Raw genomic sequence first — 24,863 nt, 5'->3', positions numbered from 1 at the left:
ACACCCGAGCGGAACCGCTTCCTCTCAGTTTCCAGTGCTAATGCGCAAGTGCTGCTTCGCTGCCTAGATTGTGGCGGAGTCCATTACAAACTGCGGGGAGCGCTGCCAGCCTCCGCGGACGACCTGGCTGTGCGGACCTGCAGCAAGAGCCCTGAGGGCGGCCGGAGCCGGAGCGGGGCCTAAGGGCTGTGGGGAAAGAGTTGGGATCGAGCCCTCAGCACCCGCTCTGGGCAGATTTAGAGCCCAGAGCAAGGTCCCCTCCCCACAGGGGAAGAGCCGGCGTCAGCTGTCCTGATTTGGGGGTCCGACAAGTTTTCATGTTTCAGTGGATTTTCGAACATTTAAGTATCTCAGCGGGAAAATTAGCGTCGGGACTTGGGTCACTAAATTTGTTATTGACTCAAAGAAACTGTGGCTTCCTCTTTGAAAAACCTTAAAATAGTTTCTCCAAGTCGATTCTCGTAGCAGCATTGGGTTTAGCCATATGTATTATATACCCCTGCCTCCCCTACTCTGTGGACGTGTAAGCGGAAGAGAGAAGCAGCTCGCATGTGCAAACGCTCCTGGATTTGGAGGCGAGCGCAGGAAGTGTGGAAAAGAAAGGCCCAGGCCAGAGCTCCGAGGCCCGCCCTTCTCTCTGGCTCGCAGCTGCGCGATCAGAATTGTATGTTCCACCACCTCAGCCCTTAGTTCTCCGATGCCCGGGTGTCCTCTCCCACTTTAGACACACATCATGCCAGGGAGGCCCCGGGCAGCGCCCTACGTGAAGAGAACAGCCCGGGGGCGAGCAGATCGCCACGGTCCGGGGTGGCCTCGGGATGCACAGGCTCTAGGTGTGCCGGTGAAGAGCCCACTCTCTGGTCCTGCTTGGAAGCCCGTACCTGAAGCAAGAGAATCCAGTTCTAGAGGGGTTGTCTGCAGAACCGCGGATGTAGGACTTTCTCCTAAGCTGGCTGCTAAGTGGTGTCCATGCACCGGCAACTAGTGGGCCATTATGCACGAACCTCTGCTTATCAATGTCCTCAATATAGAATAGTAGGAACGCCGTTTTCCTATTTCCTTCGATAGCTCAGCTGGTAGAGCGGAGGACTGTAGTGTAAAACAATATGGTTATCCTTAGGTCGCTGGTTCAACTCCGGCTTGAAGGAAGAGTTGATGTTTTGGGGGTTGCAACCACCCATCGAGAGAGACGTTGCTCTCCTGTTTCTTACGTCGTTTTCCCTCTTCTGGGGTCATTTTCTCCAGACCTTACCCCGTTCCAAAGATAAACTCAGCATGGTTGTATGAACTTCGAGAATCACCTCTTGAAAAGTTGGACTTGTTGGGCACGGTTCTCAGTTAAAAAGGGAGTGTGCACTAACTCTTCCAACCAACTAAGGAAGTTCTGGGTTGGATGTTCTAGCTGAACTTAGGTTGCTGCCTGAGGTCCAAAGTTTGGAGATCCAAGACCACTCGCTGGTACAGAATATATATCCGGCGGCCCTTGGGACTCTTAATTTTGGGACTCTTAATTTGCGGGACAAACCCCTGAGACCTTTATTCACTCTATACACATACGTTCATTCAGGGGGAGGCCCTTTTAAATTATTCAGCTGTTTATAGATTTTTATAGTTCCACAAAAATCATTTTGAGCTGGAGCCGGAAGGAGGAACAGGATTTGACGTGAATTGGGATGAGACTGGGAGAGAGAATTCCAGACTGAGGAAACAATTTAAGCAGAGGTAGAGAGATGGAACATTTGATTCTCATTCTGGGAAACTGCAGGGGTCTGGACTTTACGAACACGCTCCAGACTGGTTCACCTCCAACAGATCAAAATACTGGCTCCCCGTATGTTGATGCCCATCAGTCCTGCCCCTAGGATTTTATACTCGCGCGAAGCAGTAGCAGCCCGGCAGATACACATCCTGTGCGTCTGTCCTGGGGCTCAGGACCCTACAATGTTGCAATCGACCCCAGCTCGGGCCCTCAGGCTCCAACTCGGTTCTCTCCAGGCTCCCTCCAGGCTCCCCCCACGCTGGAGCTCAAGGCTAGACTCCTCCCGGCGGGGCTTGCGGGAGCACCGACAGGTGGCCTGACGTCTGAAAAGCTGCCTCTTCTCACCCCATCCGGCGTCTGGAGGCGTCCAGGACAAGGATCGAGGAGAATTAGCGAGGCTGGAGTCAGACGTGAGACTTCTTCAAGACGGAAGAGCTAAGCAAAGCGAAAGGTAAATGTCACAACATAAGGTAAAACTCCAGAGCAGCCTGGCAGCCAATTGCTGACGGAGAAGTAAGGTTCAGAGGAAAAGTACAGAAACCCTCGTCAGCGTGGCTCGTTGGTCTAGGGGTATGATTCTCGCTTTGGGTGCGAGAGGTCCCGGGTTCAAATCCCGGACGAGCCCTAGTGATTGAAACTTTTCCTTCCCCCTTCCAACCGCTGAAAAAATCTCAGTTCTATACAAACTTTCCAGCGTTCTGAACTGTTCTACAAAAGAGAACTGTTCTACAAAAAGATTATCTGTGCGGGGCCAAACTGCCTGGCTTCCTGGACTCTCGCCAGCGGACGCCTGGGAGGGGTAACCTCGCTCCCGCGAGCAGGGAGCAGGGGCCAGGGTCCCGCCATCTGCAGACCCCACAGGCCGTGTCCTCACGGCCCCTGAGCGTCGGCCTCGGATCTCCAGGCTCGCTCCCAGCCCAGGTGGGGACCCACCCCCTCCGCCTGGGGCGGGGGCTGCTCTGATGCCTGCGGCGGAGGCGGGTCCTGGAGGAAGGCGCCTTCTCGGAGAAACCGGGCGGGGCCTCAACTACAAAAAGGCTCGCACGCCGACGCTCCTCTCCTCTTTGCTACCGGCTCCCCATCGTCCTCACAGGGAGGAAGAAGCGGGTGAGAAGCAAACACGTCTCTTTCCACCGTTTTGCCTGTTTCTGCAGACTTGTTCTGAGGCCGAGGTGGGTTCACACTTCTCCTCCTCCAGCTCCTTTTCCTCCATCTCCCCCCCCCGCCTCCTTTTTAGTAGTTTCATCAGGGGCGTTTGAGTCGGGGGAGTCGCCTCTTAGCAGAGGCAGTGTGGGGCTCGGTGGGGAGGCGTTTGCGGCACCGGACTGGAGGAGCTGATGTTAGACCTGCGCGGTCTCCTAGGAGTTTCGACTCGCCCAGGAAACAACAAGAGTCGGAAGTCGATGCAAAACGCAAGAGGTTTATTGAAGGCCGGTGCACCGGGGTTCCTTGGTCCTCACGCAGGAGGTCGAAGAAGGAACCCTTTTGGGCGCGAATATGTCAGTTTTATAGGTTCCCACTTCCCCGTATGTAAATTATAGATTTGGTTGTGTTCTCCTGCTGATCGGTCCCGGCTTAGGCTCGGACCAGAGAGGGAACTTGTCCCCAGCTGCCTGATTGGTCTTTGACAGACACCTTTTTTACATTTTGTTATCTCCCTCCTTCTCCCCAGCTGCCTGATTGGTCTTTGACAGACACCTTTTTTACATTTTGTTATCTCCCTCCTTCTCGGAAGGGGGCCGGACATCCTGGAAATTCACCCATTGTCTAAGCAGCCCCTATTGTCTGGAGAGTTCTTAATCATTAGCTGGAACAATGTCCCTCGAGTCCCACACTGAGGAATAGGAAGGAAGGTAAAAGTCCAGTTCTTGTAGAGTCAGAGATTCCCCATTCCGACTCCGATGCTTATTTTCCGCAGCTGAGTGGAGATGCCAGCGTGAAATGCCTGTTGCCTCGAACGTAGGCTCTAAGTGGGACCCCAGAATTGGTGAACCGAAGGAAATCCGGGGAGGCCTACACTTCCTCAAAACTAAGGATTCTTTTTCTTGGTACCCAGGATGATCGCCAGATTTATGAAACAGGTCTTGTCCCGTTTTTGCGACCGCAACTGACACGTGGGAGCTCGTGTTTTCGTTTTCTGTTTACTCCTCTATCTCCTCACCCTTAACCCACCTTCAGCCAGTGTTGAGACGTTCTTTGAGACATTGCCACCAACCTCTTCTCTAAGCTTTCTTAGTGGAACCTTGGGATCCTCAGCTTTCTTACTCTGTGACAGCACATCAAATGGTAACAGCACAGGGCTTATTTAGGCAGGATGGTAAAAACAGTTTCAGCAGCATTCTGGGGCCTGGGGAAATCTCAAGTGAGCTGTAGGGGAGCAGAATTTGCCACCCCAAACTATCTCTGTAGCATATTATTTTAACCTGGTTATTTCCTAAGAAACAGCAGACAAGGGGAAAATCCAGAAAGCCTAGTAGGAGTTAACTTTTTGTAGTAAGAAACATTTACATTTATAAGGGAAATCTCCATTTGTAAGAGTGTCTCCTTCGCTGTACCTGGAAGAGGATGACCAAATATCTACAAACTCTTGCCTGCTGGAGAAGACAAAGACTTAAGTTTGCATCACAACCCTACTTTGTACTGCGCTTTTCCTGGTACCCTAACATAACTGACTCTCCCCACCCTCAACATCCTTTTTTGCCTTGAGGGGAGGATGGTATTTAAAGAGAGGCTTCTGCCATTTTGGCGAGTTACTCAGTTTTCCTGGGTCTCTCTAATGTGTCCATGATTTTAAACATCTGTTTGATTTTCTCCTGTCAATCTGTCTCATGTCAATTTGATTCTTAAACCAGCCAGAAGAACCTGGAGGGGTGGAAGAAAATGTCCTCTTCCCCAACAGAGCCAAGACCTTTCCTGTGTCATTGGGAACCTCACAATCAAGTCATAAATGTAATCACTAGAAACCCAAGTGACATAATTATCTGAATAGCACATGGCTAACTTCCCAGAAGCAGCCAGAGGTATTCAAAGAGCCACTGAACTACACAGCTACTAACTAGTTAGTGCAGAAGGATAAGACATTTTATATTTCAAGTAACTTTTTAACAGATAATGGGGGTGTTAAAATATTTGGGGAATATATGGAAATATCCAAAGTAGTTTTCTCTTAAACAGCAACTTTTCATTGGCACCTTTAAAATGATCTTTGATTTCCTAGAAATTACTAGTGTGGACTGTGAATGCTGTGTGGTGCAGTGGGAAGCTTCTAGTCCCTGGAACTGCAAATATTCACTGGGCGATACATGTTCTTTTTTCGTTCCTGGTTCCTCATCTGTAAAATGAGGGGTTGATAGATAGTCTCTGAGGTCCCTCTTCTAATTCCGACTGTAGGATGTTGGTAACATGACTCTTATAGGAAAGAAGGTACTCCAGTAATATGGAGAAAAACTATAGTTTGGCAGAGAGGCTGGGGAAAATCATTCTAGGAAAAGAGGAATGGCTCTGGCTTTGTTGAAAGAGCAGATGTGAGCTTATAAGCAGTCAAAACTAAGGGGTTTGCCGAGTTACTGTTGTAAGCATTTGCCAGTGTGATTCATAAATTAAAGTAGTTGGCCAAGAAAGTGGACCACAGCAGGCCAGTGAAATCTCTCTTTAGTTTTTATTTAATCTTTTTTTGCGCAAAGAACAATCTCTGTAAACAGCTATTCTCCAAACACATTGAAATACCTGGGAAAGAGCGAATGGGCACAGAACAAGGGTTTGTTGAAAATGGAATGTTTAATGTTTGTCTTTGTTTGGAAATAGAGGTGGGTCAGCTGGACTTTGTCCCCATCCTCCCTCAATCAATAGTGTCCCCTAATTCCTGGAGGTAGAGGTGTGACCCTTATTTCCATGTGGACTTCATCCTCTTTTAACCATTACTTCTGTTACTAAATAAGTTTCATGCTTTAGATTACTTATAATACCTAATACAATGTAAGTGCTATGTAACTAGTTGCTGGGGCACAGCAACTTAAAAATTTTGCTTTTTGGAAGTTTCTAGAATTTATTTTCAAATATTTTCGATCCATAGTTGGTTGAATCCGAGGATGGGGAACCTGTGGATGTGGAGCGTTGACTGTAGTTCCTCATTATAAGTATTTTGAGTAAACACTTAGATGCATTTTAATGAAATAGTAAAACTTTCTTTTTTAATTTTTTCCAAAATCTTATATTCTGTTTCATCATAACCTCATTGGGCCAAGGTGAAAAGAAAAACAATTAGAATGAAAGCAATCATTCCCCATTCACCAGCTGACTTTTGGCATTGTCAGCTCTATGGACAGGTTGTGAAAAGGTTGTCGAGTGAAACCCCAGAGGAAGAGAAAGGACTCGGCTGTGTTCAGAGGCTGAAGGCTGCCCCCCAGCACTACTGCATAACTCTAGAATCAGAGGCTGATCTGTTTGTGTGAGTTGGTGCTTGCACTGGTGTTTCAGGCCATGGGACTGTATGTGCTCGATTTTGGAGTGGAGTATCTAATCTCTGCTTTCAGGCGATTTATCAGACTAGGGTGGGGTTGTGTTGATCAAGTCATCTTGATCCCCACAGACTGTGGGAGTTGGCTGCTGCTTCCTGGTCCAGGACTGCTGAGGCAATCAGGGTGTCAGCAATGGGTCTGGCAGCCTTCTCCGCAACAAGTGACTGGTTTGATAAGTCTTTTTTTTTTTTTTTGGCCGCATGAAGCATCACGTAAGATCTTATTTCCCAACCAGGGATGGAACCCTTGCCCCCTGCATTGGAAAGAGGAGTCTTAACCACTGGACTGCCAGGGAAGTCCTGATAACTTTTTTTTTAATCATGTTACTTGTATTAATAAATCTGAACTCACTACTAAAAGAAAAAGATCATCAATTGAATCACAAAGCAAAACCCAGCTGTGTGGTTTGTAATGGCTGATAACTTTTTAAAACTCAATTCTTCAGTTTGTGTTTAAAAAGTGATGTGTGATTAATTTACGGTAGGTGCCCCTCTCAAACGGTGTGTTTGCCCATAAAAGGCAAGTGAGTGTTTGGGCACGTCGTTAGAGGCAGTAGAGCCCCACATCCCGCTGCTGCTCTTTGCTCTGTTAAAACCCAAAATTCAACGGAGTAAATTTGAAGACCTCATTGACTTTGTTGAACGATTCACGAATGGGGCAGCATCTCATCTAGTAGATAAGAGGTGCTCCGAGGAGCTCTTCCATGGAAGGCTTTTATAGTCAGAAGCTGGATGAGGCAAGAAAGTTATTAGCAAAAGAAAAAGAAAGGGTTGTTTCAGTCAAGGGCCCCTGCTGTTTGATTTCAGAGTTTCCTCATGAGAAAAACTGGCTTACATAATACCCACCTCACACAGTCTCGGTGATGGTTAAATGTAGTCATGTATATGAGCGCTTCATAGAGTGAAAGGTAACACTGATTATTATAATTATTATGATGATTTCAAGTGCATTTGTTTTACTGGTAGGCAGCCTGTCTTCAGTTGACACCTAAAATACAGGGAGACTGAAAACTTGGAGGTGGGTGGATGACAATAGAAGGCTGAGGATTTTTAAGAAGATAACAGTGTCCTAGATCCAACATCAGTGAAGGTGGGTGCTGAGGGTTTGTGAAATAGTTGGCCTCCTGCTGCTACCTGATATTTGAAACCATAGGATCTATAAGCGATCCTGGTGACCTTCAGTCCACTTTCTATGCAGGCAACGAATCCACTTTGTGAGTGGATGCAATGTCAGTGTTGCACTGATGGTGGAGATAATCAAGTTTACAACTGTGTTACAAGGAACAGAAGATTGAGTGCGCAGTTAGTCATTTGTGGACGGGTAAAGAAGAAAGGAAAGAGAAGCCCAGGACATATGGTAAGGATATTTCCGAGGGTTAGTAAGGGTTAGTAGCTGGGAGGTTGAGGTCAAAGGCAGGGTGCTAACAGCTGTCACATAACCTTCTCTGGAAGTGCTTTCCTGGTTCTGTGAAACCTACTTCGCACCCTTTCATGAAACCAAATTATGTGGGTAAACAGAAAGCACAGCGGAGCAGCATCCTGCCGAGAGACCCCAGCTCACTCTGCAGGCTTCTTCTGAGGCAGTTCTTAGAGCTGGCCCAAGAAACGACATCTTCTGGATCCAGATCATTGCATGGCAGCAATGAAACCTCGGTCCTGTCCTGGGCAAAAGTAAGAACCACGATGTCAGGAAAAGCAACTTTGGGACAAGAGGCCATGTTTATCAAACTTTGCCTCTGGAACAAATCTCTAATCGATTCAGGTGGATTGATAGCTGGCCGGGTCATGCCCAGGGAAGAGGTGAATGACTCTCATTGTTTGTCCAAGAGCAGTGTCCTTGGTTTGCCTGTCTCTGCAGAATTGGGGATTTTTAGATCTAGTCTCCCCACCCTGTTCATCTGATCACTATATAATGAGAACCAAGACAGGCCTCCAGGTTCACACAGCTGGAACCCATCTCCAGGAACAAACAGCTGGAACCTCTCTTCAGTTGGAGGGAAACTTCCAGGTTTTTGTAAGATTCTTCCACCTGGGTAATCCGTTGTTTTATTTATTTACTTGTTTGTTTATATACTATTTTTAGCTGTCCATCCATTTCAGTGAAACTATTTCCCCCCTTTTAAAGCCTCTGGGCCCAAGCTCATGAATTAAGAAGAAAATGAATTAGATTCCAAAGTTTAAAATGAAAACAGATTTCTTTGGGGAATATTCTATATCAGGGGTCCGCAACCCCTGGGCTGTGGACGGGTAGCAGTCCGCGGCCTGTTAGGAACTGGGCCGCAGAGCAGCAGGTGAGCGACGGGGCGCGCAAAGCTCCATCCGCCACTCCCCACCGCTCGCCTTACCACCTGAACCATCGCCCCACCCACGTCCGTGGAAAAATTGTCTTCCTCAAAACCGGTCCCTGGTGCCAAAAAGGTTGGGGACCACTGTCCTATATGTAGATAAAGGGAAATTAGTGCGATTAGGAGCAAGTGGAGGTTTAGGAGAGACTCCTAAATTGTGATAAAATCCCCAAAGATTTGGGAAAGCTGTTTGCTGAAGGGCATCCGGAACCCCCCCCCCCCCCCCCCCCGCCATATAGGCATTGTATGTGGCTTAACAAGAAAAGAAAACAGAAAATATATTTTTAGCTCTGTTTTCTTTTCTTTTTCGATATTTATTTATTTGGCTGCGCCGGGTCTTGGCTGCGCCGGGTCTTGGCTGCTACAGCACATGAGATCTGAGATCTTCGTTGCAGCATGTAGGATCTTTCAGTTGCGGCCTTCAAACTTAGTTGGCAAGTGGGATCTAATCTAGTTCCCTGACCAGGGATGGAACCTAGGTCCCCTGCTCTGGGAGCGCAGAGTCAGCCACTGGACCACCAGTGAAGTCCCAGCTCTGTTTTCTTATAACCTTCGCTGATAATTTCTTTCCTTAAGAAAGTTTTGGGGGAATTCCCTAGTGGTCCAGTGGTTAGGACTCTGCGCTTTCACTGCAGAGGGCGTGGGTTCAATCCCTAGTCAGGGAGCTAAGATCCCACAGGCCGTGCAGTGCGGCCAAAAAAAAGAAAGAAAGTTTTGGGTGCTCTTTGAAAGCAAAGTGGGACACATCCCAAGATCAAAAGAAGGTACACTGACCATAGTTACTCATCATTAAAGGTCAAGGTAATTCCCTGGTGCATAAAGTTTGGTGGATCCCTTGAATACAAAATATTGCCTGGGGGGAGAGGAAGAGAATGTTAATTTTTATAAAGACCAAGGGATTGGTTTGAGACAGAGGATAAAGTTAGTCTAAAGAACATTTGGAACAAATTCCACTGACACTTATGTGCTTGGGTCTAGAAGGATATGTGTAAATGGGTCTGACCACCCTTGACCAAGTGTGAGGCTCTGTGCCCTTGGCCTAGGCAGATTCACTTCTGGACCACAAATAATCTCTTATTTGTTTTCTTCCAATTCCCTTTTACCTCTCTTTTTGGGAAATTGAGAATTGCATATATGCTTGTGGAAGGTATGAGTGGGGGGAGCAGATGTTAGATAGTGGTGACCACTCTCACCAGTGGTGTGTATTTGCTGGGATTTGGTTTCTGGATGTCTCAGGGAGTCAAGATTACAATAAGCCTGAGCAAACTTTAGCTGAGTTGTTATAGAACGAATGTGCAAATTTTGTAAGTCAGAAACAAAGATATTCCTTTACCTCCGCAGATTGGCACATGAGGACCTTCAACCTCCCAACAAACAAGTGGCTTTTTAGGGTGACAAGCCCTGAGGTAGGGTCAGTCCAGCGCCTTAACTAGAAGTGGTATGGGCTGGACTTACACACCGAGCCTTCAGGGATGTTGCATACCAGTGAGATTGGGCTGCAGACCATCCTATCATCTCTTTCTTCCAGCTGGTGCCTTGTGCTACCAACTAAACTTATACAAACTTATCTTTACAATTCCATGGTCACTGGACTTTTGCTAGTGAAACTAGAAAGGCTCTCTATGCTTTATGAGAACCAGGGAATTTCAAACTTTTAGAGGTAGCAACTCTCATTTTATAGATGAACAAATTTAGGCCTGGAGAAGAAAATGAAGTCAGTCATTAAAAAAATTATTATTGAGGGTCTACTGTGAGGCAGGTAGTATAATACAAGGTGAATGATATGAGCCCTGCCCTCCTGTAGATTATGCACCGGTAGGAAACACTGAGAAGTAAACAGGTAATTGTTCGCTCAGATCCCATGAATAATGGTTTTGGAATGGCACCCATGAAACCTGACAAGAGGTAAATCTTTATTTTGTGATATCCTTGTGGGCATATACTGAGCGTTGTGACTTTTGCTTTGACACTGGTGACCTGTCCTTGGGCTTAATATCTGAAGCATAGAGTGTTTGGACAGAAACTGTAGACAGGCCTGCCAGCTCACACCCCCTTCGGTGAACAGCAATATCCCCTGTACAATACTGGCACCTCCTACAAGGACCCACTGTTTTCTCTACAGCGTGGGAGACAGCATTCCTATCCACCACTGCCACCTAATGACTCTTTTGGGTACTACCAGCTCAGGTTCTACTTCCAGATTTTTGGACTCTGGGATTCTGGCTTCTGCTCCCTGTGGGACCTTTAAGGACCCTTCCAACCTTGACAGCCTGCCATTCTACGATTGCCTGTGACATTAGAAGGCAATATTTGTCCATAGCAGAGCAAGAGACTCAACTGATGACAATTCAAGAAAGCTTTGTCTTCCAAAAAACTAGAAAGAGAAAACACACCCAGGAGACTGAAAAGCGCAATGTTAATGTAAAGAGCTTGGCGCGTGGGGAGCATGGCAGCCCAGCAGCTGTAGTGGAGCAGCCGCCATGTAGGACTACTTGTTATTCTTTTAGGTGGGACTCTTCCAATCACGTACCACTTTCTTGCTAACCTCCCAAGAACACACTTTTGCTGCTGCTATTACAGATCATACTCTTATGTGCTTCATGGAAACCTTTTCAGTGACTATTTCTTTATTTCATAATTGAGGAATGACTTAGTGTATAATTTGGTCATTTCTTAGTGTATAATTTGGTAATTCTTTGGCAGTATACCCAATTTGTCTACAGTTATGATAAAACAGACAAGGTAGTGAAATGCCCCATCAAAGTGATTCAAACTACCACGAGGGCATGACTGTCTCTCTCTCTGAGCCCTTCTGTGTGTCTATCCACATGTACTGTACTCTTTTTCCTCCTAATAAACACTTTACTTGCTTCACTAAAAAAAAAAAAAAGGAAGAAAGAGAGGTCATTTCGCTCACCCTGTCACATGCCTTCACATGTAACCAGCAGAACCCCGAATCCTCTTGTCTTTCTAGAGCCACAGCTGTACTCCCAGGGCTGCTTAGCATCACTACAGGCTCAGTGCTACAACCTGTGGCCTCTTTAAGGGCTACAAAAATATGTTTATTGACTTACACACAAGAAAAGCACAATATAAAAATTAATAATTAATTTAATATCCATGACACTATACCATTTATTATTTTTTAAATAAGTAAATTTATTTATTTATTTTTGGCTGTGTTGGGTCTTTGTTGCTGCGCACAGGCTTTTCTCTAGTTGAGGTGAGTGGAGGCTACTCTTCGTTGTGGTACACGGGCTTCTCATGGCGGTGGCTTCTCTTGTTGTGGAGCACGGGCTGTGGGCACGTGGGCTTCAGTAGTTGTGGCGCACGGGCTTAGTTGCTCCGTGGCATGTGGGATCTAACCCATGTTCCCTGTGTTGGCAGGTGGATTCTTAACCACTGTGCCACCTGGGGAGTCCAAGACTTGGTGTGTCTTAATGGTCTTTGTGTTCCAGGACCTAGCACGGTGACTGGTACCCAGTAGGGGCTTATGTAGTGTTTGTTATTAAATTAGTTAATATGAATGAAAGAGTGTGAATGGATTTTGTAATGCTACAACTGGTAGAAATGTAAATTTTCAGGGATAGGAAAGAGGGGTTGGGGCTGGAAGGTGTGTTCAGGAAACTTTTAAATAGACTTTCCAAAGGAATCGATAGACAAGACATATGAGACTAATGAGGAAAGGAAAAGGAAAAGAAAAAGATATGCTTAGGTGACGGACGATACCTGATTTATGACGCCCGGTCAGAGGGAAAGTTCCCTGTCCTTTTAGCCTAATTTGGCAATGCCATTCTGTGCCCCTACGGCATCTCCTTTTTCTCTTGGTAGGAGCTTTTGCTGAAAGAGATGGTGATGTTCCTGAGCCCCCTGTTTTTCGTCTTCATGCTGGGTCTGGGTCTGACCCCACTGACCCTGGCTCAGGAAGACTACAGATACAGACGCTTCCTGACCCAGCACTATGATCCCCAACCAAAGGGCCGGGATGACAGATACTGTGAAAACATGATGAGGAGGCGAGACCTGACCAATCCCTGCAAAGAGGTCAACACCTTTATTCATGGCAGCAAGAATGACATCAAGGGCATCTGTAATGATACGAATGGAAAACCTGGCCAAGGCAATCTCAGAATAAGCAAGTCTTCCTTCCAGATCACCACTTGCAAGCATAAAGGAGGGTCCCTCCGGCCTCCATGCAAGTACAGAGCCACAAGCGGGTACAGAGTCATTGTTATTGGCTGTGAAAATGACTGGCCCACCCACTTTGATGAGTCCTTTATCACTCCAGCGCAGTAGCCTAGAGCTGGCTCTGCTCTTTTTTCCTTGCATTTCCCCCTCTTACTGTAGCAACATTCATTGCTAGGAATCCAGAAAATGAGCTGCTGATCTTTTTGTTTTCTGTTTTACAATATGCTTAATAAATAAAAACGTCTCTGAAATCAGTAAAAATCAAAGTCTTCTCACTGATTCTTGGTCTATTGATCTTTCCCCATTTTCTCTATTCAGCTGTCCCCTGAGAGGGTTGGATGGGATAGAAATGCCTTTTTCCTTATCAGTCAGTTCTTTATCAGGCATGAAGGAGGTGGACTTTACCTTTCCGTGAAGGTAAGGATGTTAAATTCATCTTACCGAGACTGCTGGGAAAATTCCAGGGCTCAAGGCCACTAAGCAGAATTTTTAGGAGAAGCAGATTGTTTTGCTGCCACCGTTAATAAGCCAGTATTACTTTTACAAATGTTAAGCCCTAGGAAGAAGAGTTTAGGACTAAATACCAACAGATTAATTACACTCTCTCTCTCTTTCACACACACACACACACACACACACACACACACACATTTGTAATCCTGCATGAATACCAAAATCCATTCAGGGTAGCCACTCTTACCTTAAGCAGGAAGTAATTTGATATTGCTTTGAATGGAACACTGACAGGATATTCTCATGGTTATTTTATATAAAGATCAAAAAATTGATTACTATAATTATTTTCTCTTTAATCTTTTACTTTATCAACTGACGTCTGGCAACTCTGAGGTCTTGGGGAGGTCATAGAAAGATTCCAAGCTTATCCTTTATTCTTCTTCAACTTGATGTTTTTAAGTAAATACAAACTTAGGTTAACAATCTCTGTAAAATATGCTAATTAATCCATTGGTTCAGTGGTTAACTTCCTGTTACCTAATCTCATCAACAGATACCTGGATATTTTATTTAGAAAGTAGTTAATAAATTACAGTTATGCATCACTAGTTTTGCCATCTTATGAATGACTATAGTGGTCACAGTATTCCCCATGGTGGCCTCCCCTGCTGCCTACATGCCCTCAAATGGACCAAAAGCCCTGGCTCCTCAATACCTGGGTTATAGGCCAGTGTCCTGGTGCCACAGAGAGCCCACCCTCACTGAAAGTACTCAATTTATGGAGAAAAGGATGAAAAAGTACTCAATTTATGGAGGAAAGGATGAAAAAGTACTCAATTTATGGAGGAAAGGATGAAAGGTTATGGATACATACTCAACACATGAATATATCTGCCTTGAATTCATCTATTTCAAAATTGAAAACATTGTCATTTCTTTCTGAAGTAGGGAGAAGGGTTTTCCAAACCTCCTTTATTAGAAAATTTGTCTTGGGACTTCCCTGGTGGCGCAGTGGTTAAGACTGCGCCTGCCAATTCAGGGAACACGGATTCAATCCCTGGTCTGGGAAGATCCCGCATTCCTCGGAACAACGAAGCCCGTGTGCCACAACTACTGAGCCTGAGCTCTAGAGCCCACGAGGTGCAACTACTGAGCCTGCGTGCTGCAACTACTGAAGCCTGTGCACCACCTAGAGCCCGTGCTCTGTAACAGAAGCCACCGCAATGAGAAGCCCACACACCGCAACGAAGAGTAGCCCCCCACTCCCCACAACTAGAGAAAGCCCGCGTGCAGCAACAAAGACTCAACACAGAAAAAAAAAAAAGTTCTGGAAATGTATAGTGTTAAAAAAAAAAGAAAGAAAGAAACTTTATCTTACTATAAAATCAAAAAACTCTTAGGAAGCGAGAAATTTCCAGAGTTTGGTAGACTATTTGGATTTTTTTTTTTCTGGTTCTCCAACCAGGACTGTCTCCCTAATATTAGGCAAAGGGGCTTCCAAACAGACTCTTGCCAACTCACGGTCTTGATGGGGAAAGTCAAAGGCATGGACCATTATTACATAGATCACATCACAGTTGTGAAAACTCACATCTCCAAACATCTACTTAGAGCATTATTATTGCATACCCTGCCCTGGTGTTAGGACAAATGACACTTTCCCAGGAAATCATGTGGCATTGGGATAGGGTTCTTCCTGACCTGCTGATGGAGCTAGCAGCTGAGTAGCCAACCCTAGTAGTTTTTGCTCTTGATCTCTTGTTCTCTCACAACCAAAGTTTGTTTAGAATGAAATGTTGAGTCACAGGCAAGTCATTTTATCTCAGGTCAATCATTTGAAGAATTGAAATCCTAATCCACTATGTTTTGTTGACTTTGCAAGGAAAAGAGAAGAAGCACCCCCAAATGTCAAGTCCTTTGAAGAATGGTGACATGAAAGAAAGAAAATTCCATGCACTTTGGAGAGGAAACATTTGTCCAGGGACATAGCATAAATTCTAGTAGCTGAGATATTTTGGCTTAAAAAGAGCCTTCATCTCTTGGGAATACAGATTCTCTACAAAATAAGAGGGAGGGTGTCAATAATATGTGCAATTCAGTTTAGTTGTTAGTATATCAGATTGAGGGAACAAAGGAAACCAAGAAAAATGGAAATTGTAAAAATGGCCACTGCTGACATATACTGAACACTTAACGGTAGGCTAGGCATTGTGATAAGCACTTTACATTGATTTTATCATTTATTCTTCACAACATTCCTAAGAAGTAGGTATTATTATTATGCTTATTCTACTTGTGAGGAAATATACTGAGAGAGGTTAAGTCATTTCCCCAAGGTCACACAGTTAGTGTGGCAGAACTAGGTCTTTGGGATCACAGTATCAAAAGAAGTTCTTACTGAGATTTGACGTGTGCAGTGGAGAAAGCCTTTGGGGCAAGCTCTAAACAAAAGTACGTGTTGGGAGGATTTAGGGATCATTTCATTTTCTGTTGTAGGTAGAATCTTGAGATGCACCCATTGATGTCTACATGGGACTTCTGTTCATAATGTTTTTCCATGTCTTGTTAACTCAGTTGGTTACTGTGGCTGAGGTCATGGGTTTGCTCTTGGATGAATAGTTTAATCTACTCTGTAGCTAGTCATCTTGCTAAACCATGTTGTTGGTCACAAAGAAGCAGGATGAGAGAAAGTAGACAGAACTGCGCAAAATTGGATTTGGGAAAAGCAACCCAAAGTACATTGTTGTGATGAAGCTCTTACCCAAGTGCCAAGTGTATCTTCAGAAGTTGTATCCAGTGGTCCTGGGGTTGAGGGGTAAATCGAACATCATTTCTTCCCGCCATCCTGCTTCCCACAACTCCTTCACTTCCCTCACTTCCCAACTCCATATCGCATATATGCGGCATCAGACACAGGAATATGACATAGAGCTTCGTATCTTTCTGTGCACAGGCAAAAGGTGGTTGTGAACTTAGAAGCTGGCGTTTAAAAGAATGATAGTTATGTTTGATCCTAATCATTATCGTTAAGGATAGGCTGTAGGTGGAATAAAGTGCAGGTCCCTCGTCAGCCGTTCAATCACTCACACGGGGTGATCCACCATCATGAAGCAGCCTCTTTGAAACAAAGGACAGTAGTAACCATATATATCAAACTAGGAGTTCAGCTGGGGCTAACCCTTGGACTGCATGTGTAGAAAATGGATCTGTCTGACGCTCCAAAAATTGTCCTTTCTGCTTTGGGTTGCTCACTTCCTGTTGAATCAGGGATGATTTTGCCTGCCCCTTGGTTTCTCTCTAGGCATCTCCAAGGTAGTGATGGCTCTCCAGACGACCCATGCATTACTCCTGCTCTTGCTGCTGACCCTGCTGGGGCTGGGGCTGGTACAGCCCTCCTATGGCCAGGATCGCATGTACCAACGATTCCTGCGGCAACACGTGGACCCTGATGTGACAGGAGGCGATGCTGGCTACTGCAACTTGATGATGCAAAGACGGAAGATGACTTCACATCAGTGCAAGCGCTTCAACACTTTCATTCATGAAGACCTTGGGAACATTCATAGTATCTGCAGAACCGCCAATATTCAGTGCAAGAATGGCCGGATGAACTGCCATGAGGGTGTAGTGAGGGTCACAGATTGCAGGGAGACAGGAAGTTCCAGGGCTCCCAACTGCAGATACCGGGCCAAGGCCAGCACCAGACGTGTTGTCATTGCCTGTGAAGGTAACCCAGAGGTGCCTGTGCACTTTGATAAATAGATGCCACCCAGCAGGGGTTATGGCCCAGCTGCTGGCCTTTAATTTACTCCTTAAATAACAATGAGTAATGCATTTGAGCTGTCCCAGGCTCCGTCTCCACTGCTTCTTTCTTTCCTTTTTTTTTTTTTTTGGTTCATTATATAACCAATTCTGTTAAATACATTGCATGAAAGATGAGACATAAACTTATAATGAATCTGAGCTTTTCTGTAATAAGCTTCCTTCTATAATACTGGTCAGCTTTGCTGTCTCTAATCTCATCCTCTGGAATTTAGTCATTACTTAGCACTTCAAGAATTTCAAGGTGCTTTCATCTAAGTTATCTCATTCTAATACCATAGCACCCTTGGGATGCTAGTGTTGCAATATACAAAAGTGCAAAGTTAAGAGATTTGCTAAGACCAAAAGGTTAGTAGAAAAGCTGAGACAAAAGTCTAGTTTACACGGTTACTAATCCAGGGCTTTTTCCACTTCATCACAAAGAATGTTTTGAAAATATCTGGTTTCTGTTCTTCCCAAATGTCAGCTGTTGGGGGAAGCATTAAAAATTTGGAAATAGACACTGGCAACATGAGAGCTCTATCTGTATAATGCGGCAACCTTACTGTGTTTGGATCTAATAAGATCAAGAAATTATACAAGGGATTTTCTTTTCCTCTTCCCAAACTTTTGAGTCGCCCTAGTAAGTCAGAGTATTAAAATGTACTTGATCATTAAGACTCTTCCTGACTGAAAGATTTTTCAAGTCTTGCTTATAATAAAGGAAATAAGGTACCTTCAATTCCAAGTATTTGAGAAGACTATGGTCTTGTGTGTGAGATTTTTTTTCCCTCCTATCCTCTTTTAATTCTCCTCTAGTTTATAAACATGCACGCACTTTAATATCCTCATAAACTCTGGCTCAAGACTAAAGCTCATCAGATCAATGACCATGACACAAAAAACTTTGTCTCATTTGCTCCAGAGAGAATGATTCCTCTCAAGACAATTCTCATACCCCTTCCTTCTCCCTTTAAATATTTAGGAGCAAATTGGGGGACAGAGATGTATAAAGACATTAACTGCTAAAGAAGGAAAGTGTGTGTGTGTGTGTGTGTGTGTGTGTGTGTGCGTGTGTGTGTATGTGAGAAAGGACTGAGCTGAAAGCATTTGAATTGTAGCAGACATATATTATTTATATTTAAAATGTACAACTTCATTTGGTATACATATACATTTTGAGATAATCACTATAATCAAGCTACCAAACACATCTATCATTTCACATGGTGACCCTTACGTGTGTGTGTATGATGAGAATCCGTAGGATTTACCCTGTTAGCACATTTTAAGTACGCAGTACTGTATTGCCACCTGTTAAAAAACCTAGGGGTTCAAAAGAGGCCTCCCCAAGATGTGCTACTTTGGCATGTGGATTATTTTGAGCTAATGGCAGTGGAGACCCTGTTAACTCAAGAGAAACTACTGCCCCTCACTTAAGTTCCTAGAAGAATTTAAACTGGGGATTTTTCCCAGAAAAAGAGTTATTAGCAGACATAAAATGGATCGCTTTCTTAGCTTGCCACTTCACACATGAGTCCTAGGAGTGTCTCCCTCCTGCCTCTATATTCCTTGAGTCACTACTTGATTTAGGTCTTCAGTAGATAACACTAAGTTGCTGGGAAGGGCTCAAGATGTATGGGCACATGATGGCCATCTTATCTTTTCTTAGAGTCACCTCTCAAATCCTCCATACCCAGGTGCCCAGAATTCTTGCCTTTTTACCCCCGCTCTTCACCCAAAGAACTAGAGTAGTTGGATTTACAGCGTCCTCTGAGACGATCCCCGTCTAGACTATCAGCACATGATTCCCCGTTATTCAAGGAATACTTGACATGAGCTAGGGTTTACAGTGCACCAGAGTTTCTGTAAATACCAACACGTCCGCATCTAATCCTGATGACATATTTCCCATTCCAAGAGAAGAAACAGGATGGCATTGCTACGAACATGCTTTGAAGACAAGTTCTGGATATAAACTAAGCATTCTGACTATAGGACAGGAAAAAGAATTTTCCCTCTATCCTTCTAGGTTCTGAGACCTGGATGAGATCCCCCTGTAATAAGAGATAGATTAACAAGAGAAAATGTTGACCTAAAACAAACAGACTGCCAGTTATTTCTCCAGCAAAAAATAGGTTTATTTGGGATCAGCAAAGAATTGCAATTTGAGGTCTACAACCATGGTGAGCCACATGCAAGTCTCCAGCAAAAATGGAGAGAATTTTATAGAGGAGAAAAGGAAGTTGGGAGGGCTATAGTAAACAGAGCATGGCTTTTTGTTGGCTGAGTTGTGACAGTCTCTTAATTTCTGAGCCAGGAAAGAAGAGGAAATCTCTCTTCTTCCTGTTGGCTCTGCTATCCTCATAGAGCATGAGAGCTCCCCCTTCTGGTCTCCTGACTCTATTTAATTGAGATTTCTATTTATTATTATTATTATTTTTACAAAAAACAAACAGAAGCTTAACAAAATGTATATTTCCTGTATGCTTGGGAGATACCCAAGAAAGCTGACTAAAACTCCCCCAGTGGCCCAAGCTGATACCTCAAATACCATTTTCAGCTAAAGACAAAAGAGGATGTTGGGGATAGTATTACCGGAAGGAAGGAAATTCACCAAAGTTGAAAGGAGCAAATGGTGGTAAACAAATATTTGTTGAGCCTTGTAGAGACAGTGGGACAGAGAGAAATTTTAACAAACAGACTTTGCTAGGTTCCTCCCTGTCTACACACCTAGTTCATATTATACTATAATTATCCATGGTGTAACTGTCTTCCTGGAACAAGTCCCCTACCTACATTCTGTCGACTGAAAAAAATGCACAACCTAAAAGATGAGAATTATGTTTTATTTGGTGGACTTACTGAGGACCTAAGCTTGGGAGACAGCCTCTCAGATAGCCTTGAGGGGCTGTTTTGAAGAGGTTAGGGAGGAGCCAGGATATATAGGAGTTTTTCAAAAAAAAAAACCCAAGAGGTAGTTGGAACATCAAAAGGTTACTGTTAATTAAAGAAAAACCAGGCATCTTAAGTTTAATGAATTTAGCACTTTTCTATGTATAGGAAGATGCAAGAGTCTGGGCTCATTGAAATCTTTCCTTTGAGATGCACCTTGACTATCTAGGGCCAGTATCCTGTTTATCTCCATCCTGAATTCCCCTCAGGGGGCACCGTTGCGGGTGGCTGCAGTGGTTGCTGGCTTGATGGTTTCAATATCCTTTGTTTACTGAAATGGCAGATGGTATTCTTTGTTCATAATTCTTTTAGGTAGTTAGACGGGAGGTCAATGGTTCTTCCTGAGTCTTGTATGCCGTGATTCTTTTCAGCTCAAAATAATCCACATGCCGAAGTGACACATTTTGGGGAGGCAAATGTTGCTCCCCTCAGAGGCATATTTTGGGGTGGCATATTCCGCTACCCTTTATGGCATTCTGATAACAAGGTGGCCCAGTGAGAAATTCAACCAAGGAGGCTTAGCTAGGAACAGCCCTTGAAGAAATACGTTCATAGGAAACACATTCAAGGATCTCACTTTATCCGCAAACTGTGCCTTTGACTAGATACTTTTCACCTCTCAATGGAAGTCCCACCGTTTACAACTACAGATGTGGTTTTCCTCACTGAAGTTCCCATGGAACATAGCCATCCAGGGAATTTCCCCTAGAAGTTGGTTGGGAAATGAGTTTAGGAGCCAGATCTCTGGTTGTCTCCTGATAACTCTAGATAACCCCTCTCTGGTGTTACCCAAGGCCTTGCAATTCCTTTATGCCCACAAGTCAGTCTTCGGCGTTTGACACCTTTGCTCCAGGCTATTCTCACAGTGAACCCAAGGAGTCTAGATGAGAAGCTATAGGAACTGGTTCTCTTAGTGAGGCTGTCCCTCGCCCCCACCCCACTGCCAATCAGTTGGAACACTGTACCTCCCACTGCTATTCCTTCCTTCCTTCACTGCTGCAGGCTTCTTGGCTCTAAGAAAAGGGGAAAGACACAGACTCTCTGCTCTTTAGATCCATAAACTGATCCCTAGTACAGCCAGTGGCAGGAGTGTTGGATCTGAATAGGGTGAGTTATGTTTAGAAGGGTTGGTGCCGAGGATGCTTAGAGAGAAAGGCCCAGGAACACTGTAAGGGGCTTGATTGGACTTCTAGATGGTGGAATTAAGAATAGACAGTGACCCGGGCTTCCCTGGTGGCGCAGTGGTTGAGAGTCCGCCTGCCGATGCAGGGGACACGGGTTTGTGCCCTGGTCCGGGAAGATCCCACATGCCGCGAAGCGGCTGGGCACGTGAGCCATGGCCACTGAGCCTGCGCATCCGGAGCCTGTGCTCCGCAACGGGAGAGGCCCGCGTACCACACACACACAAAAAAGAATAGACAGTGACTCAACTTGTAAGAACCAAAGACCTGGACTCAACTCAGCGTTAATCTCACTGAAACAGTTCTTGGAGCCTCTCTCCACTCTTCCATCCCTCCCCACTTCTTCTCCAATCTTCCTGAGCATAATACCATTGTCCCTTAGTATCCATGGGGGGCATTGGTCCAGGACCCCCCCATGCCCAGGATACCAAAATCCAAGCTTGCTCAAGTCCCTTATATAAAATGGTGTACGTAGTATTTGCATCTAACATACGCGCATGCTCCTATATGCTTTGATCATCTCTACATTACTTATAATACCTAATACAATGTAAATAACTGTAAATACAATGTAAATGCTATGTAAATAGTTGGCAGCACACAGCAAATTCAAGTTTTACTTTTTAGAACTTTCTGGATTTTTTTTTTGAGGGGGGACTATTTTTAATCCATGGTGTGGTTGGTTGAATTCCTGGGTACAGAACAAATAGATACAGAGGGCCAACTGTACATTGAAGCAGCTTGAATCCTGGTCTTCTCTTCATCCTATTTAGGCCTTTTGAGCCAGGGGTAGGGTGCCACAAATGAGAACGTGCCTACCCCTTGCGCTCTGTTTGATGGAGTACTTGACATTCTCAGATACGCTCTCAGTACACGTATCTTATTAGCCTCTTACAGGTTTGTGAGGGAGTTATTATTAAGCCCATCTGAGGACATCACACTCAGAGAGTTGAGAATCAGGTTAGAAATTCCACAGGGCCGGGTATACTCCTCATGGTAAATGACGACAGAGAGCTAGTTTAAAGGGAAGACTTTTTCAAGCAACTCTCTGCTCTAATTTTGACCAGAGTAGCTGTTGTGAGGGCAGTTTCAATTTTGGTACTTGATTGATTAGAACAATATTTCAAAACTGGAGTTCCTTTATGATGACCTTCTTAACAATAGATCAAGATCGTTTATAATGATGATAATTAGGGAAGTGGCCTCTGAGAAGGGATGTGGGTAGTCACAAGTGATAACATGTTTCACACAGGCTTTGGGGAAGTGTCTTAAAGAAGTCAAGATCCTGGTAAGCACCATCTTGCAGAGTCAGTGTAGTTGCAGCCTCAGATTTCAAGGAACCAAAGCCTTCCTGCTTCAAAAATATCTCCCAAGTCTCTATTCATCTTCTGTATCCCCTTAAGAGGCAACAACACTTTCCACCTCACAGACATAGGACTTAAAATACCATTTTCTTTAGGACACATGCTCTTTTGAGAATTGATCTGGGGACTCCCTTGTGGTCCAGTGGGTAGGACTCCGAGCTCCCAATGCAGGGGGCTCAGGTTTGACTCCTGGTCGGGGAACTATAACCCACATGCATGCTGCAACTAAGAAGTCCGCATGCTGCAACTAAGAAGTCTGCATGCTGCAACTAAAAGATCCCGCATGCAGCAACTAAGACCCGGTGCAGCCAAAATAAATAAATAAATATTGAAAAAAAAAAAAAGAATCGATCTGGACTGCAAAACAGCTAGCTAGAGGGTGATTGGTTCCTCAGTTCAGGTGGAAGAGATGGCAGACAGGAGGTACTTGGAATTCTCAAAATGAACTTCATCAGTTTTTTACAACTTTGTGCTTATCTCACTCAGGCTGTAACATATTTTCAGTTCTTATAAACTTAATTATCTAATGAGAGTTATCACCTTCTAGCCTGGGAACCAAATGATAAAATTTGGTTGAAGGGCCTACGTTGGCAGAGAGGAATTTTAAGGTAGAGCTCAGCAGTGCTTCCTCTCTCTTCCCTGTACCCCGACAGGTGGCCCTGGTGACTGAGATGGCATCCTCTCTAAAGGTCCTAGGCCCTCTCTTGGCCCTGCTGTTCCCTCTATGTGGGCTCCTTGTACACAGCCAGAACGTTTCCTGGAGGGAATTCGTGAAACAGCACCACCCTAGCACAAACTGGGAATTCAGCAAGTACAAGTGCAGTGATCTGATGAGGGAAAGAGGTGTTTCAAAAGACGAGAACTATCACATCTTCGTCTATACCGTATGGCACAAGATTGAGCATATATGCATCAGGAACTGGAGAGATCACTACAGAAATGTATATATATGGGCCCCATATCCCTTCAAAACACTCAAGTGCTACCGGAAGAATAGCAAAAACAACTACAAAGATTACAAGAGCTACAGCTACATTGAATTCCATTGTGGCATGAATGGGTTTGTTGATGACATAGAGGACATGCAGTTGTTAGAGGATATCAGCAACTAGAAAGTTGACCCACACCCACAGGTTTTAGCGTTCAGTGCTTCCCAAGTGGTGGTCCCTCCCTGCACCAAGAGCCCTTGCATTTATTTGCCAATGTTTTGCAACTACTGAGAGTTATGTTTCACGTGGTTTCTTACTATCGTAACTTTGCCTATGTTGTTTCTCTGCCTGGAACACCCTTCTGTCCTTATTTACCTGATTTACTTCTACATTTTTGAAAAGATTCAGCTCATATGGCATCTCTTTTTGACTAACCCAGGAATTTTCCTGATATTGACTCTCCTTATAACTTTGCAAGTGGAATGATCTTCCCATCCCTAAATAAATTTTATCATTCCAATGTGTGAAATTTATTTATGTGTCGTGTGATTAGCACGGGTGTTATAACTGTGAGTTATATAGCTTACGCTTGAATGTGATTTGTGCTGTATGTAGGTTTAAAGTGTATTATATGTGTGTGTCTAATATGTGTAATAGACTTGTGTGTATGATGAAAGTATAACTGTTTATGTGCTAAGCTGGGGAAAAGTTGTGACCTAGGCATTGATTGTGGGGATATGCTGAGTTCCCATACCCACCCAGATTGATGGGTGTGGCCAGAGATGATTAGGTACAAAATATGTAGCATGTTCCTGGCACGTAGCAGGTGCTCAGTCAACACTGATTTTCTTCCTTTCTATCCTTTGACTTGGTATTTTAATTTTGACTTTGACAAAACAAACATGACGAGTGCCCATCAATTGTCTCCTCTCCCTGGATTTCTTTAAGAATGTCTGTAAGGAGGCTATTGCATTTTAGATGAGTTACGGTAGTATGTATGTTTCCTGATGAATAATACATTAAGTAGAAGATATGAACACAAATGAGTTTATCTGATAAAAACCGTTTTCACTTGGCAGAGATATAGGGTAGGGCTAGAGGACTTTAAAATGAAACTCTCATCAAGAGTGGGGCTTAGGGACTTCCCTGGGCACAGTGGTTAAGAATCTGCCTGCCAATGCAGGACACACGGGTTCGATTCCTGGTCCGGGAAGATCCCACATGCTGCGGAGCCACTAAGCCCATGAGCCACAACTACTGAAGCCCGTGCCCTCTAGGGCCTGCATGCCACAACTACTGAGCCCGCGAGCTGCAACTACTGAAGCCCACGCGCCTAGAGCCCGTGCTCTGCAACAAGAGAAGCGACCGC

The 24,863-nt window shown here is 44.6% G+C and overlaps 3 protein-coding genes across 5 annotated transcripts; all 3 read left to right on the top strand.

Moving 5' to 3' along the window:
* The first annotated feature begins 1,780 nt into the window (after nucleotides 1-1,780).
* Nucleotides 1,781-13,050, top strand: ANG (angiogenin). 2 transcript variants are annotated; one of them, XM_079913436.1, is made up of 3 exons: nucleotides 7,042-7,365; nucleotides 7,474-7,632; nucleotides 12,452-13,050. In XM_079913436.1, exons 2-3 carry the CDS (start codon nucleotides 7,498-7,500, stop codon nucleotides 12,914-12,916), a joined length of 600 nt encoding a protein of 199 aa, XP_079769562.1. In that variant the 5' UTR covers nucleotides 7,042-7,365; nucleotides 7,474-7,497; the 3' UTR covers nucleotides 12,917-13,050. The 2 variants fall into 2 exon arrangements, with proteins under 2 accessions (XP_079769561.1, XP_079769562.1); XM_079913435.1 differs by lacking the exons at nucleotides 7,042-7,365; nucleotides 7,474-7,632 and adding an exon at nucleotides 1,781-2,931.
* Nucleotides 2,818-17,809, top strand: RNASE4 (ribonuclease A family member 4). Of its 2 annotated transcripts, none has more exons than XM_079913437.1 (2): nucleotides 2,818-2,931; nucleotides 16,566-17,809. In XM_079913437.1, exon 2 carries the CDS (start codon nucleotides 16,583-16,585, stop codon nucleotides 17,024-17,026), a length of 444 nt encoding a protein of 147 aa, XP_079769563.1. In that variant the 5' UTR covers nucleotides 2,818-2,931; nucleotides 16,566-16,582; the 3' UTR covers nucleotides 17,027-17,809. The 2 variants fall into 2 exon arrangements, with proteins under 2 accessions (XP_079769563.1, XP_079769564.1); XM_079913438.1 differs by lacking the exon at nucleotides 2,818-2,931 and adding an exon at nucleotides 7,537-7,632.
* Nucleotides 17,810-23,236: 5,427 nt separating this feature from the next.
* Nucleotides 23,237-23,677, top strand: EDDM3B (epididymal protein 3B; the record flags this gene model as incomplete). Its single annotated transcript, XM_079913583.1, has 1 exon — nucleotides 23,237-23,677. The coding sequence occupies one exon, from the start codon at nucleotides 23,237-23,239 to the stop codon at nucleotides 23,675-23,677; it is 441 nt and encodes a 146-aa protein (XP_079769709.1).
* Between the last annotated feature and the right edge of the window lie 1,186 nt (nucleotides 23,678-24,863).

This window comes from Stenella coeruleoalba (genome assembly GCF_951394435.1).
Source record: "Stenella coeruleoalba genome assembly, chromosome: 2".
Classification (NCBI taxonomy): Eukaryota; Metazoa; Chordata; class Mammalia; order Artiodactyla; family Delphinidae; genus Stenella; species Stenella coeruleoalba.
This window is presented reverse-complemented; position numbering and strand designations above follow the sequence as displayed.